The sequence below is a fragment of the Anser brachyrhynchus genome, assembly GCF_964034855.1.
Source record: "Anser brachyrhynchus genome assembly, chromosome: 5".
Classification (NCBI taxonomy): domain Eukaryota; kingdom Metazoa; phylum Chordata; class Aves; order Anseriformes; family Anatidae; genus Anser; species Anser brachyrhynchus.
Window position 1 is genome coordinate 34,218,534 of NC_137699.1, and position 15,339 is coordinate 34,233,872.

The window sequence follows — 15,339 nt, forward strand, 5'->3', positions numbered from 1 at the left end:
CCCCGTAATCTCTAGCAGGTTAAAGACACCCTTAGCATTTACTTCAGCAAAACACATGATGCTGCATGCCACAGACAAGGTGCAAATAGTGGTGTATTGACAGCATCTCATGGTCTCCCCAACTTTCTGGCACACTCCACACAGCTCACTGTGGCACAGACAGCACACACAGCTGGGTGACCTGGCCACTGGCCAAGCAGATCACTGGCACCCACCTGATGACATCAAGGAAAACATCTGTGTAGTAAATCTTGCCATCCACACTGTCATAGTCCAGAGAAATGACGTTATTCAGCTCGGGGACAGGGATGTGCACATCTGTATGGTCACTGGTGTCCAGTGAGATACGACGGATGGAAGCACGGCTAGAGAAAAGTAGGTAGGTCTCTGGAGAAGAGTCACACGTCTGCTCATCTTGCTTCAGCTGGATGCCAGTGGGGCAGGCACAGGAAAAGCCAGTGGGGTGAGGCAAGCAAAGGTGGGAGCAGCCACCATTACGAAATCCACATTTATTAAAGCCTTTAGAAGTAGAGAAAGCACAGTTTAAGGATCAATGTGGTCCCAGAGAACAAAGCTTTATTTTAAAGTCTACACACATGCACAACTTGCTAGCAGCTGAGTTCATCCTAAGTGTAGCCTTACTGGGAATCTACAGCCCTGCATACAGAGATTGCCTCCCTCCAAAACTAATGGTTGGGCAAGGAGAACAGAAAGGCACAGAAGTAGTGGGGAGCACAGAAACAAAATCCTGACCTTTATTCCTTGCTGATCATAGTTTTCCCATGGAAAAAGGATCATACAAATGCTGATAGATTCACAGAACTGCAGCTTAGATTTATTATAGCTGCAAAAAATAATGCTGACTGAAAGATCCCACCCTGTGGGGAAGCAGCGTGACAATGCACCAGAGGCCAGGCTGACAAAGAAGCTTCTGTTTCAAGTTAGCTGCACACAGTGGCAAATAAACAAAGGCATCAGAGAAGCCTGCTGTAAGTGTCTGACATATTAGGGTCATATCTTCAGTTCCGACTTTTTTTCTTTATTGAAAAGCCAGCATACATTTGTTAGAAGGGGATAAGCCCTGAAGGTGCAGGGAGTGGAGGGAATGTAACAGGGATATGATGGCTAGAGTTTTGGTTAGCTTCAAGTTATACTGTAAAGTTGTACTGTCAAGAACGATGTTCTACTGTTAGCGACAGAGAAGCTGCACAGAGTTTTCTGTAGAAGTACATACTGGGGAAATTCCACTGAAATGAAGGGACAACACAAAGCAACAACTCACACTGAAGAGCAAGGAGACAAGATGAGGTTGTATAGGATCCCCAAAATGTAACATAAGGAATCCCACTCTGGCACAGAATCGATGATATATATTAAGAGCTGCTAACGAAGCATAGATTTGTAGAGCAAAGTGGCAAGTGGGAAGATGAAGCTTGTGATGGCTGAGCAAAAAATGACTGGAACTTGAAACGAGGTTTCAGCAACTAGCTTAAGAAGAATGATTGTCTTTTGGATTTTTTATTTTTTTATTTTTAAAAAAGAGACTGTCCATTGCCAGAAGACTCAGGTGAAGTCTAATATTGCATGGCTCATTCAGTCTTCCTAAGAAAATGGCTCTGATGTGTGTGATAATGAGGCTGTCAGTGCAATCCAGTGAAGGAAATTGGGTGCATGTGGTCAAAAGACATGCAGTAAAAAATAAATAACAGACCCATGGAGCAGGATAAACAGGGGAAATTATAAAAAAAAATAGTTACACAAGAGGGAAGAAGAAAAGCTGATTCTAGTGCTCTATTTCTATCACTCATGCTTTCTTAAAGGACTCCTTTTCAATGACAGCTCCCAAGGGCTCCCCTAGTCACCACAGTCAGACACCACTCATTTGGGAGCAGCCTAGAAACTCACCCAGGGGCCGTGCCCTGTCGACAGCTTGTATGTCCATGAGGCCAGGCAGGTTTGCCCTCACCAAGATGACATTGGCACCAGTATCCTTGTCAGCCCTGTGAATGCTGCGAGTTTGCCAGTCAGTCCAATAGATGTAAGAGTCCAGCAAAGTGAGGCCATAGGGGTGTTGCACTGGGGACAGCAGGGTGCGGCGGTTAGCGCCATTGAGATCTGCAGCCTCAATACGCTGAAGAAAGAAGCAATCACATCAGCAAAACACTCAACACACACTGACCCCTCTTGCTAACTGCGACTACATCGAGTGGGAACCAGAGCCTATGTGATGTTATTCAAGTCTATCCTCCTTATAGCCCAAGCTCTCAGAAAAAAATTATGTTCCCCTTGTTCTCTCAACAGCTTGTTCAAGAGCTTCAAAATAGCCTCCAGGATCTACTAAAGACCCAGTGACAAACAACACTAAATAGAAACAGACCTCAGTGTGCGCATCAGCCCAGAGCAGCTGGGACCCAGCCTTATCCACTGCCAGTCCATTAGGCCAGCCCAGGTTGTTGCTGATCAACACCACACGTCCTGAGCCATCCATTCCAGAGCGTTCCAGCTTGGCATTCTCACCCCAGTCTGTCCAGTACATATACCTAGAGAAAAGCAGTAAGTATTATGGAAATAGATGTCAGAAGCTGTGTTCCAACACCTAGATAACGCTCTTGACAACACTAACCCCATCTCGTGGTATAAGGCTATTGCCCGTGGGCTGTCCAGATTCTGCCAGACCAAGACTTTCCTCATGGAGCCATCAAGGTTGCCCACTTCAATACGGTTTGTTCCTGTATCTGTCCAATATATCTTCCTGCCAATAGCATCCACAGCCAGCCCATCCGTAGTCAACAGACCTGAGAAAACACTAAGGTGTATCAGTCACTGCTCATCCTCCCAGCTTACTCAGGAACTTCCAATATTGCCTTTTTGCAACTCATCAGGGAGTTGCTTTATGCTTTGCCTGCCCTTCTACCAAAAATTTAAAGATTATTCCACCAGGAGATCACAAAATCTCTCTTTTCACACTGCGCAGAGACAAGAGGCTCCCAGTACAAAATCACTCTTACCTGTGGTGATGATATCTTCAAATTTGGAGCCATCAAGGGCAGCCCGGCTGATCTTCCGCAGTGTGCTGTCTGACCAGTAAACCTTTCCTGGGTGGAAGAAGAGAAATTAAAATAAATCACCAAAATCCTTAACAATCAGACCCAGGTTTCTGACTACCAGCTAGGCCATTCAAGACTGATCTGACTGCACAGGAATAACAGCAGCACAAGACTATTCAGCTAGAGCAATAGAACATTACAAATTTTCTTGTTCAAGTCTTCCCCAAAAGGTGTGGAAGCACTGGCTCTGGGGAGTTCTCTGCTGTTCTAACAGTGACCTACACAGAAGGTCAGAGAATATATAATACATTATCAGCTAGTAGTAGAATCCCGCATCTTACTACTTACAGTATCCCAGAGGACAGCAATCATGTCATCTACCTTAGTACACAGCAGTAGGTTTACATCAAGCACAGCATCAGATTTCAGTATAAGCCAATAGCCAGAGTCTCAGCTCTACTGCTGTAACAGAATTCAGCAGGAGGAAAGCTTTCTTAAATCCGAAATGGACAGGAACCTCTCTCAATATAGCAGGCAGCTTTTACCACTTAGTTGGAGCTGTCTATTTTCATATAGATATTCCTTTCCTGATGTGAAATGAACATGTGCAGCATATACTAGAAAAAAAATCTACCCAAATTCACAACCTACACCAGTAAAATCTGCATCCAGGTCTTTATTCAGACATTTAGATACTGAAGTCACTTATTGCCTCTCAAACAGGCAGTTTGATACGCTATGAAGTTCAGACCTTCACGAGGATCCACTCCAATTGCAATGGTGTTTTTCATGGTGACATTGACTGAGACAACAACATCTGCAAAGTAGGGAATATCCAGAGAGACCATACGGATGTCAGTCCTTCTGGCAAAGATCAGAAAGCTGGTCATTCCTGCAGAGAATTGAAAACAGACAGGTATCAGTGAGAAACAAGTCCAGCCAACTGCGAGGCCTAATTTACTGAGCATTCTGGGGCCAAAATCCACTTCAGTGGAAAAGGTGAAGTCTGAGACAGATCTCTGCTTATGGGGAGTTGGGGTACAAGAGCTTTAAAGAATCTTTCCACATCACTCAGTATTTCCAAGTTGAAAATGAGTGCACTCATGGTAGAGTTACTTCTGGTACCACGTGGGGAACAGGAATTAGGAGTCAGTTTTCCTGTTGTCTAAGTGAATGTACCATAGCCTGAAGCCAAGAGCCTTCCACAATCCTCAAAAAAAGGGTCAATAGAAGGAGTGCGTACAGATCTACTAAAGGATATAACACCTTGTAGTTAAAAGTAAGTTAGAGCAAAAGTATGAGGAAAATGTGAGAGCCAGTTTAGTTTGCCCAGTGCAATTTCAAGAAAAATTTTTTTTTGCATCAATCCAGTTATTGACAGGTTTCTTCAGTGTTACCCTCTCACAGTGAAAGTACAGGCAGCAAATGGGCTTTTCAAGGGGGGTAAAGCAGGTAAGCGCATGAAGTGAATTTTGTTCTGTAACAAGGTGAGAGCAGAATGTACTTATGGTCCAGTTACAGTGAAGATCCTGCAGAGGGGACTCACCATGAGAGCAGGTCTTGCCATCAGACTGTAGATTGATGCCAGTAGGGCAGGTACAGCTGTAACCTTTTGGAAGAGGTGCCAGAAGGCATAGGTGACTGCAGCCTCCATTGTTAACTTCACATGGTGTGCGTACTACAGGAAAGATGACATGAATCCATAAGCCAGCAGAATAAGTACAAACAGGGGGTGGAATAGCTATAGAAATGTATTCTAGAATGCCCTTAAATGTCAAGCCCAGGGTTATTTTCATGCTCTCATATTCCATCCAGACTTAAGGCATTGAGGGCTGACAGACAGGCCAGCTCCTTGCAGGAGAGCTGTTCCACACAGTAGAGCCTGAGCAAGCTCTCAGCTCAGTGTGGCTTTGGGTGAACTCTGTACCTTGTGGCCTGTGCCGGTGGAAAACATGAATATCCATAAGATTCTCCAGATTGTCCTGCAGTGTTTCCCGAGCCTGCCCAGTCCTTCTATCTGCGCTCTGGATGCTTTTGGCCTGCCAGTCTGTCCAGTAGATTCTCTCGCCATAAAGAGTAAGTCCAAAGGGGTGAGGCAGATTGCTCCCAATCAGCACCTGGTCAGGTCACCCCCAGCACCCCCCCCAAAAAAAAACATTACTGAGATGTCACTAAAGGCTCCCCTTGCCCCCTTCTCTCAACATCATAATATAGAGTCACAGCATGAGCAGAGTGATGAGGCAACATGAACCCTCAAACAGAGGCATCCTCATACACAGTTTGTAACTGAAAGGGAGCTCTTCTCTCCCAGTGAAAGCAGCGTAGCACGTCTTGATTTGGTTATTTCACTTTCAACTGGAAAGAGAGGCAGGGCCTCTTAGCACTTGGTGCTTTAGGACTTGCACCTCAGGCTCCCAGATTCCCTCCTTAAAGACAACCTCCTTACCTTCCTGTTGCTGCCATCCAGACTGGCATACTCAATGGTCTTCATGCCTGCATCTGCCCAGTACAAGCGTTGTGACTCGTAGTCAATGGCCAAGCCATTAGGCCACGTCAGGTTGGAAGAAATGATCACCAAGCGGTTTGAGGCATCCATACCAGCACGCTCGATTTTGGGGTTGGCTCCCCAGTCAGTCCAGTACATGAACCTGAACACAAGGCCAAGACAGAAGTAAATGCCTGCACTCCTCCACTGCTATTACAGCCAGGCAGTGCCTGTAGTGAGACGAAAAAGAGCCTGGTGCCTTCAGAAGCCAGCAGGAAGCAGCATTAGACTAACATTGTACTCATGTCCAGCCTTGGGTTTCTGTATTGTGCCTAAAATCATACTCAAATTGATATCCTCTCCATTGTCCATGTACTGGCCTTATTAACACATGGAGGAAAATGTTCAAGGTCTAATAAATAACCAGTTATTTACCAGTCTCCACCTCTAGTCCTTTATACTCTTGCTGAAATGGTCTTCCAGTAATCCACTCAAGGAAAGAACAGCCCTCTTCTTTCTATCCATCCAATCCCCAGCTCCACAGTCTTGTAATTCAGAAGCAAAATCCCTAATTAAAACTATTTGTTTCTGTTATTCTACTCAGGTTTGCTTCCTGTGGTGTAGTTGATCCCTCAATATTCCCACTGAGGCAATGCTTTGAAGCCAAGAGATCACTAGCATTACATCTTGCTTAAGATCAGCACTAATCTACCCGAGGAGATCCTTCTGATTCAACTCTGGTTGATAAGCAGAGAGTTTGAATATAAATTCAACATAGATATGAAACAAACAGAAAAGATCTCATTCACAACATTTCTGTAACACATCTTTAGTCATTAGGTCCCAAGGATAAACAATTGAAAACAGCAGCCAGCTCCTGCAAAAGCTCTACAGCATGACAGGTAGTTACCCCTACTTATCTTGTTTGGATATTAGTGGTAGCATCCAAATCAGGTCTCTAATTTCAGACTTCAGCAGGACATAGAACAAAGGCACCAGGGAGAAATGTTTGCACAAAACCAAAGCACCTGAACATCTTTAGACACAGAAGAATTGCCATGTCATCCCAGAAGAAAGAATCTCTCACCCTCCAACAGGGTCCACCACGATATCTCTAGGTCTGTCTAGGTTCTCCCAGATCAGAACAGTCCTCATGGTCCCATCTGTGTTGGAGACCTCTATCCGATCTGTTCCTAAAAATATTGAGAGAATTAGACACACTTCTAGAATCACAATAGGTAAGGCAAGAAACATCCATATAGCAATGCTTTCTTCCTCTCCCTCCATCTCTCTTCATACCTAGAAGATAGGTAACAAGCGTGGCTCAGAGTATCACCCTCCGTTAGATCTCTCATGCCACTTCCATGGCTGTGAGTGGTACAGAGTCTTACATCTCTCTGAACTCTCTTATCTCTCTGGCAGGGAACAACCTCCAAATCTTACCTGCTGTGCCCCAAGATACACTGCTGGAACATATGTGAACACACACAACCAAAAGCTCTGCAGCAAGACAACAGTGGGGCTCGATTTCTGCTATAAACCTTTCTACAGAATCAGCACCAGGGACACTACAAAGGGAATTAAACTAAAGATACCACCTCAGTTCCCTCATGTGGTGTTTTTTTTTGTTTTGTTTTGTTTTCCCCTAGACAGAAACAGACAAATTTTGGGATGAGTCAGAACCACCCAGCTGTTACTCAGTTTTCATTACTAATAAGGAAGGCTTAAGCCTACGTAAAGCAGAGGAGCCCAGTACCTGCATCAGTCCAGTATAGTTTGTTGGTAACCCAGTCAATTGCCAGTCCGGCTGGACTTTCCAGGCTGGTGTCCACCACAACCTAAACAAAAAGAAAAATAAAAAAAATCATTAATGTTATTAGACCTTAGAGAAAAAGCACTGGCCCAATGCACTACTCATTCTCAAACAATGTAACTCTCAACAGGCAAAAGCCCAAGCAGAACAATGCCATATAAGAGCACTAAGGACTTATTTGAACTTATAAGTCTTACATTTGAAGAAACTACTACTAAGAAAATACTACTCCAAAACCTTGAACTTTGTTCTCCTCATTAAGGGCACATGCAAGTCCCAAGGACTGTGGCTCTTGCTACAAATGTAGTACATAACTGGAAGAATACTTTTTCCTTTCAGATTTTAGGGCTACAGAGGAATTAACCACAGCTAGTAAACCAAAGTGCTTTGTGTCCCACTTCAAGGTCTTCCAGAAAAACAGGAACATATACCAGACTTGTGTATCAAGTGTTAAGTGATCTTAGGGCTCATCCAAGTCAGAACCAGGCAAATTAATGAACATTAAATCCAACATGAACTACAGCTCCTTAGGAAGTCAGTAGATCCCAGTAGATTTAAAACTGATATTCCAGGAGTCTCCTGGCTAGATGGTCTCCACACATAGTTAACGCTGTACCTCCTGGCTTGATCCATCCCATTTTGCTCGGCTGATTGAGTCGGTGCTAACATCTGTCCAGTAGACATAGTCATCCTTGGAGTCCCAGTCCAGAGCCACAGCGCTGCGCACATCAGCGAGAGGGATGACATCATCTGACAGGTCATCTGTGTCAAAGCTGATCCGACGGATGTCCATCCTTCGGGCAAAAAGCAGGAACTTGTCAAGACCTGATCAAAGGTCGAAAGGTCTTCTTTTAATTTCTCTAAGTTCAACAACACAGTGATAGACACAGACAATTCCCTGCTATATCCAAACTTAACCTTACATCATCTATCACTGGCAGGTCACAGCCCAGGATTTTAGTGGTAGCAAAAAATATCACTTTATTAGGGATTGGGAGCAGGGGGGAGCATAGCAGTAGAGAGCTGTCTCCTGAGGGTAACCTACGCAACGGGAATAAATTCAACCATGTTCTTCAAAGAATGGCACAGACATCTCTCCAAATCAAATAACTATGCCATCTCTCGAGAATCTAGGACAACAGTTGGCCTGATTCTCCCATCTGGCTGCAAACTAAGAGAAACTCTGGCAGTCAGCAAAGCTGAATTTTTTGTTCATCACTGACATAGCTATGGAAGCTCTAGGGAAACAGTCAGCTGTGACAGACAGCATGGCACCGATAACAGCCCTGGATTAACGACTGAAGGATGGAACTTCCCTGCAACCCCACCCATCCAGCCTAGTGAGGGGAGTGGGAATGCAGAACAGGGGAATGCATCAAGAAGGTGAGGTGTTCTCCAGCAGGGCCCATAATACTACTCAGTCCATCCAGCTGCATCCCCTTGGAAGCAACTTCTGCTGCTTACTCCCATTGCCAACCCTCTACCACCCAACAAACATCTGGACACACAGGCTGTGGTCCCACCTCACTTACTCTGGGCACAGGCATGGCTGCTGGTCTTGCGGAAGCCCGTGGGGCAGGCACAGGTGTAATCCTTGCTGCTCGGCAGGCAGAGATGGGTACAGCCCCCGTTGTTGGCCCCACAACGGTTTCTCCCTGCTCAAGTAGCCAAAGACAAAAACAACCACGCATAAAGCAAAGAGTAAAAGAAAAAAGGAAAAATACCAGCCAGGGTACAAAGTCCCACATGGATAACATAACTTGACTTATCTACACAGAAGTTAACCGAGAATAAGACAATAAACTAAAGCACTAACTCCACTTGTAGGGGTTGATCTGACAAAAAAAAAAAAGCATTTAAATCAATCCACTTGCCAAGCAGATAACAGTAATTTAAAAGAAATAAGGGAGGTGTCGGTCATTACTAGTGCCCACTTATGATTCCTGCACCTCCCTCCTATATCCCCTTCTTCCCCCCAGTAGCTCTTACATACACGAACCACAACTTATTTCTCACTGACAAGCATTCACACCCAAGTGTCAGCAGGGGGAGCTGAGGTAACGCTTAGCACCGCGTTATTGCTGCTGGGGGACCTAAACTCAACGGTTGGATGGAGCAGGTGCTGGCGCAGCTCTGGACAGAAGTGGAGGACGTGTCAATGTCCTGGGTTCAGGCTTGCCATCTCCCTGCTTTACAGGGTGGGTGGCAGCAGGTATTCCAGAGGCTCAGACAGGTCTCTACTCCCTCTGCAGTTACCTGCTGGCTGGCGCTGAGGATGCAGTGTGTGGATGTCCATAGGGAAGTGGAGTTTATTCCGGATGATCTCCTGGTTCTTGCCTGTGAATTTGTTGGCACTGTTGATGCTTTTGGTGTGCCAGTCTGTCCAGTACAAACTGTCCTCAAACACGGTGATAGCAAACGGGTGTGGGAGGCCTGTAATGGATGTCCAATAAAGGAATTTAATTATTTTCAACAGGAGTCAGGCTATCAGGGAGGCAAGGGAACTCTTATCACCACCCCATATTCATTTCCACAGTCAACCTGCTCAAATCCACCTTACACTAACATGACAGACACTTCCTGTCCATTAATGTCTGGGTAGCAGAGCCCATCTCATAGCAGTAACAAAATTCATCCCACAGTGAAAAAACAAGAGACAACAGAATTCACCTACAAGCAGGTGGCTCTGAAACTCAGGTTAGCATTATACTACTCTTCTTCACTGCAGAGAGCATTCCCTGTACCCAGCCCCATTATTTACCTTGGCTAATAACAGCTTTCCTATTCCGCCCGTCGAGGTCAGCCCTCTCGATGACATGGTGTTTGGCATCCACCCAGTACATCCGATGCCCTGCATAGTCGATGGTCAAACCGTTGGGCCAGAAGAGGTGCGTATCCGCAATGATGCGCCGATTAGAGCCATCCATGTTGGAATACTCGATGCGGGGAGTGTTGCCCCAGTCGGTCCAGTAGATAGTGCTGGATGAGGCAAGGAGAGACGGGTTAGAAAACTAATGTCCCACATAACGCACGCATCATCGCTTCCTATCAGGGCAAAACAATATTGATCCTGTGATCTCAAACATGAGACCTGGGGCATAGCCATGGGAGAAGCAATAGCCAGCAAGGTAGCAACAAGAACTTTCAAGCTGTCGAAATTTGGAGGCTCCAGAATAGGATTAAGGGTCTGAAAGCCCTCAGCACCACAAGGTTTCCCAAGCTGCTGGTATCAAACAAATGGCTTGAGCCCAAAGGCAGCCTTAGTGACCAAGAATAGGACTTTTACTGTTCGCCCAGAAGCACTTGCAGAGAAGGCTCTCTGAGGTCTCAAGTTCTCACTCACCCCTCCATAGGATGAAGGGCAATCGCTCGGGGCTTCTCCAGGTTCTGCCACAAAAGCACCTTCCTGTGAGTGCCATCCAAATTTGCTACTTCAATTCGAGATGTCCCAGAATCTGTCCAGTATAGTTTGTCATGGATCCAGTCAATAGCAAGTCCACCTATCTCCAGGGGAGAATTAAGCACAGAGTGAAACCAGGAGCACGCTATGCTCAGAAAAATAGTTCCCTTTCCCTCTTAGCCTCAGGAAAGGCCCAACTCAGTCCTCCTGTCTTCTACCCTGTCAGACGAGATGAATTCCAGGGAGACAATGATCTCACACCGATTCCATCCAACCCATCCCCTTGCTCAGGGAGATGCACTCCATTCTGAACTCTGGGTACCCACTTTTCTCCACTCACCCATCCCTATTCTCACACCACAGATAGCACCCAGGCCTTTGTCTTTTTTGTGGTGACGCACCTGGGCTCTCCAGCCCTGTGGAAACCACTTCTTCCACATTGCTACCGTTCAGATTGGCCCTCATTATGCGATCCAGAGTGACATCAGACCAGAACACCAGCTCCTTGCTGTGGTGGAAGTCAAGTGCAATGGCATTTTCCAAGTTGTTCAGGAGCAGCGTATACTCTGAGCGATGAGGCAACACTTGTCGGATATCAATTCGATTGGCAAAGAGCAGCACTGGCTCTGGCCCTAAGAATAGATGGGAAGACAGCATTAGAGTACTCTGATAAGATCCTGACTACCATTTACTTTGCTCTAAGTCCCAGAACGTAGTTTTGAAGTACCAGCAACAAGAAATCAATGCCCAAGTGCAAAACACCTCAAAGAGCTGTTTCCATAACCACAATACACAGACTTAACTCAAAATTTGGCAGTTTTAAAGCTCTTGGCAAACATTTATTTATCAAGATGTGATCATTCCAGGTTCCATCTGAGCTCACCTCACCTCAGCCTCTGAAGCCATACCAGTAGGCACGCACTTGGCAGCAAGGTTATAGTTTCCTTCACCTATACCCACCTCCCAGCCATATAAACACACATGCTCTACCACAGCTTCTACCACAGCCTACTGTCACAGCAAAACATGACACAGTGAAAGTACGCCTCAGCCAGATATAAAGTCAGTAGATACTTCCGCTGAAAAAATAATTGAAGTTCTTTATGGATCTCATTAGGGGAATTCCTAATAATATTCCTAATTCCTGTAATGGAACTCTTAATTCCTCATGTCCTACATTAGGGGAGCTGAGAAGTTAAGTTCTACAAATGTATATATGCCCTTAAAAACAGATGTCCGTATAGCAGCCACTCACAGCATTCAGAACTTGTGACCAGTATTAAAGGTTAAGCCAGAGCAAGGACATGTGATGCAACTTCACCGACAAGGAAGGACTGAGATGCTTCCTAAACAGAGACACAGGATACTGGTTTTGTCCCAGGGTCTGGGTCACCAGGAATGACAAGAAACTAGGAAAAGCAGACAAGGGCTGTCATACTGGCAAGGAAAGGAAATAGTGAAATACCTCTCCATAGTCAAAATCACGAAGTTTACACGCATTTTCACTGACAACCTAGGCATATCTAATATAAATCCAGGTACTTCCTTGTGTCACACATTGGCTCAGTGAACAGCATAATGCTGCCAACGACGCATTAGAGACAAAGTTATGAGAACAACATGTATGTATCAACACACATGCACCAGCGTAAAGTTGAATTCCTCTTTACCTAGAGCTTTGCAGCTACGTTTGTCAGGTCGCAGCTCATACCCTTGCTCACACCAGCACTGGAAGCCTCCTTCACTGTTGGTACAGCCTTGGCTGCAGTAACCTTCCTCAGCACATTCATTCACATCTGCATGTTACAGACAAAGGGAGAAAATTACCATTATATCAACAAGTCAGGCAACCTCACTGACAGATTGCTTCTGCTTTCATGCTCTGATTTGCAACCTATCGTGGCCATCAACTCCAAGCACATCAAAGCAGCAGGGAGGAGGCTACTGCTCCAAAAACCCACCTTGGCATGATCGTCCATCTTCCAGGAGCCTGTAACCTGTATGGCAGGTGCACTGCACCATCCCTCGTGCCATCTGGCACTTCTGAGCACAGCCACCGTTATTGACATTACAGTTCTCCTCCCCTGTTCTTGGACCTGCAAAAGTAATGCATTAAGATAACTGAGCTGAAACCACAAGGCAGCTGCTTGTGTCCTCAGCAGTTAGGCAGCAGCCACACTACAGAATAGGCTAAGCAACATGGGGAGGACAGAGACTGTGCTGGAAGCTGCCTCTTTGCAGTCAGAACGCTCCCCTGCAGGCCACAACCAATGGGTATCAGCCCTTCCCAAGATCTGGACAATGAAGCTCAGAATAATATTGTTTGGGATTCACCATCTCTGCAGACAAACTTTGATACCTGAAAGCATAATCTTCTCCCCATTATTCCTTCTCCACATTATGCAATTGGCAAAATCACAAAGGCATTTTCCTCAGTCTTCAACTCACACACTCTCCCATTAACACAATCCAGGCTTTCTTCCTTACACACATCCTTCAGAAACACCAGATCAACTCCCACACACAGTGCCTCCATTTATATTTAAGACTTGTCTTGGAGTCTGTTATTGACTTACGGCAGTTTTGATGCGGGCTCTCATCGCTACCATCTCCACAATCGTTTGCTCCATTGCACAGCTTCCTCTGTCCAATACAACGCCCGTTCCCACAAAGGAACTGGTCTGGGGCACACTGAGGTGTCCCTGCAATAAGAAGAAGGAGAAAGTAAGCACCAGAGCTTACTGATTCAACGACAGTCATGGTGGAGAAAAGGACACAGAACACTTTCTAAGATTTGTTACAATCTTTACATATGAGCACAAATCCATTACTTCCTCTTTCCTTGAATTCAGCTCATCTTCCACTCCTTACTGCTCCAAATATCTTCATGCTGATTCAGAGGCCTGCGAGCTCTCCTCCAGACTGAGTCCAATGCTGCTATATTGGGAAGCTCCGCTATTTAGTTGCTCTCAGAATGACTTCAAGGTCCTGGCTTAATTCCCTTTGGTTCCAGATTCCACAACCCTCCTCAGCATGTCAGAGCAGAGTCAGTTCTTCACTTTAATCATCTGAGATGCCACCCCAGCACGGCTATGGATCTTAAGCCTGCCTAGGAATGAGAGTCTTGTCCAGCCCTAACTGCACTGTGACAGACTTGGAATGAGATTTACATGCATCACTGAAATCTGAGCTCAGGCAACAGGATTTCACACATGAGCTACACACTTCAACTTCTGCTGTTGGCAGGAAGGCTCTGCAAAATTCTTGTAAGTAAAGTAATGCTATTTGTAGGGACTCTGCCAATCTAATTGTGTCTTTGTCAATAACTGCACTGTCCTGTTGCCTCTTATTTCTTGTACCTCTCAAGCTGACTTTGTCAGTGGTTTCCAAACCATCACCCTCTGATAATCCTAGGAGTACAACAGGACAATACAGTTATCAGCAAAGAAACAATTAGATTGGCAGACCGCCTGCAAGCAGCACGGAAAAGGGTAGTTGTGAGATTATCAAGTACAAATAAGAACTAACAGACACACCAACTGGGAACATAAAAACAAATCACATACAGATTCACTTCTCAGAGAACAGAAATACTTTTTAAAAAGAATTCCAAAACTTGGACTGCATTTGTCATAATGAAGACAAAGATTCTTACATCAGCTGATCTCCTAGTGTTCTAGGAATTTTTTCCCTATAGCCAATAAAAATATAAATCCAAGAAGTGACACAGGTTTTTAACTCTTGCTAAAGACATTAAGACAGTGCACTGTTTCTCATCAGATGAGCCAGTACATGTTCTGCTGGGACAAGAACCCCTCAGTTAATTTTTACCTGACGACTGTCACTGTAGACCTAATGCAGAACTGCACAACCAACCTTATGGTGACAACAGCTGTACTCTACCATCTTGGGTTTGATTTGAAGTGGGGAGGTTGAAGTTCAGTGGCTCTGGAAGTTTGATTTGGCTTCTGGGCTGCAACAGTTCTTTCAGTGTTTGTTTAAATATCTTGGTTATCGAGATAAGGCAATGGGTTTACCGGTTTGTCTAAGCACAATTGCTTTTTCCAGGATCACTACTACCTCCTGCACACTGCTACTCATGCCAGCTGACTTATCTAGAGCAACAGCTCCAGGACCTCTGAGCTCATGAGTGTACAACACACACTGCGCCCTCCTCAGCAGGCCCAAACAAGGGCTGCAGTTTTAAAAGTCCTTTTTGTCACCTCTAAACGCAATTTTTGAAATACTCTGATCTAAATAGGTCAGTATTCACAGTTGGGCTCTTCTCACTGTGACAAATTCACAGACCAGTATATACTATTCCTCTACAAGGGCTACAAACAACCTGAAAGATTTAAGAAAAATAGAAGATTCTAGTTATTTCCTGAATCTTACCATAATACTGGGGCCTGCTAAAACCCTCTTCTTTTCCATATCCATCATACAGAAGAATGGCTATAGGGGAAATGGTTACTAGGAAGAGCAAGAGACTCCCTAGAAAATGTCTAGGGCAGGGTGGGGCTGGTACCCTTAACCCTCTAAAACAAAGGCTTTATTCTTCACTTTTACAAAATGCCCTTTTTGATTCTACTTC

General features: G+C 45.1%; 1 protein-coding gene across 6 annotated transcripts in view; it reads right to left on the bottom strand.

Annotated features, from left to right (window-relative positions):
• The window catches only part of LRP4 (LDL receptor related protein 4), an 89,655-nt gene that overhangs the window by 9,754 nt on the left and 64,562 nt on the right, over positions 1-15,339 (bottom strand). For 5 of the 6 annotated variants that reach the window (XM_080594638.1, XM_080594639.1, XM_080594635.1 and 2 more), the window contains 20 exons: positions 13,322-13,447; positions 12,707-12,841; positions 12,416-12,541; positions 11,147-11,377; positions 10,689-10,845; positions 10,107-10,324; positions 9,602-9,778; positions 8,878-9,003; positions 7,962-8,170; positions 7,289-7,370; positions 6,620-6,725; positions 5,494-5,695; positions 4,975-5,164; positions 4,594-4,725; positions 3,799-3,939; positions 3,009-3,095; positions 2,624-2,795; positions 2,378-2,540; positions 1,906-2,131; positions 216-519 (listed from right to left, as the gene is read on the bottom strand). In XM_080594638.1, the coding sequence (XP_080450764.1) occupies positions 216-519; positions 1,906-2,131; positions 2,378-2,540; positions 2,624-2,795; positions 3,009-3,095; positions 3,799-3,939; positions 4,594-4,725; positions 4,975-5,164; positions 5,494-5,695; positions 6,620-6,725; positions 7,289-7,370; positions 7,962-8,170; positions 8,878-9,003; positions 9,602-9,778; positions 10,107-10,324; positions 10,689-10,845; positions 11,147-11,377; positions 12,416-12,541; positions 12,707-12,841; positions 13,322-13,447 (3,310 nt within the window). The remainder of the gene's footprint in view (positions 1-215; positions 520-1,905; positions 2,132-2,377; positions 2,541-2,623; positions 2,796-3,008; positions 3,096-3,798; positions 3,940-4,593; positions 4,726-4,974; positions 5,165-5,493; positions 5,696-6,619; positions 6,726-7,288; positions 7,371-7,961; positions 8,171-8,877; positions 9,004-9,601; positions 9,779-10,106; positions 10,325-10,688; positions 10,846-11,146; positions 11,378-12,415; positions 12,542-12,706; positions 12,842-13,321; positions 13,448-15,339) is intronic. The other variant, XM_080594636.1, reaches the window with a different exon arrangement.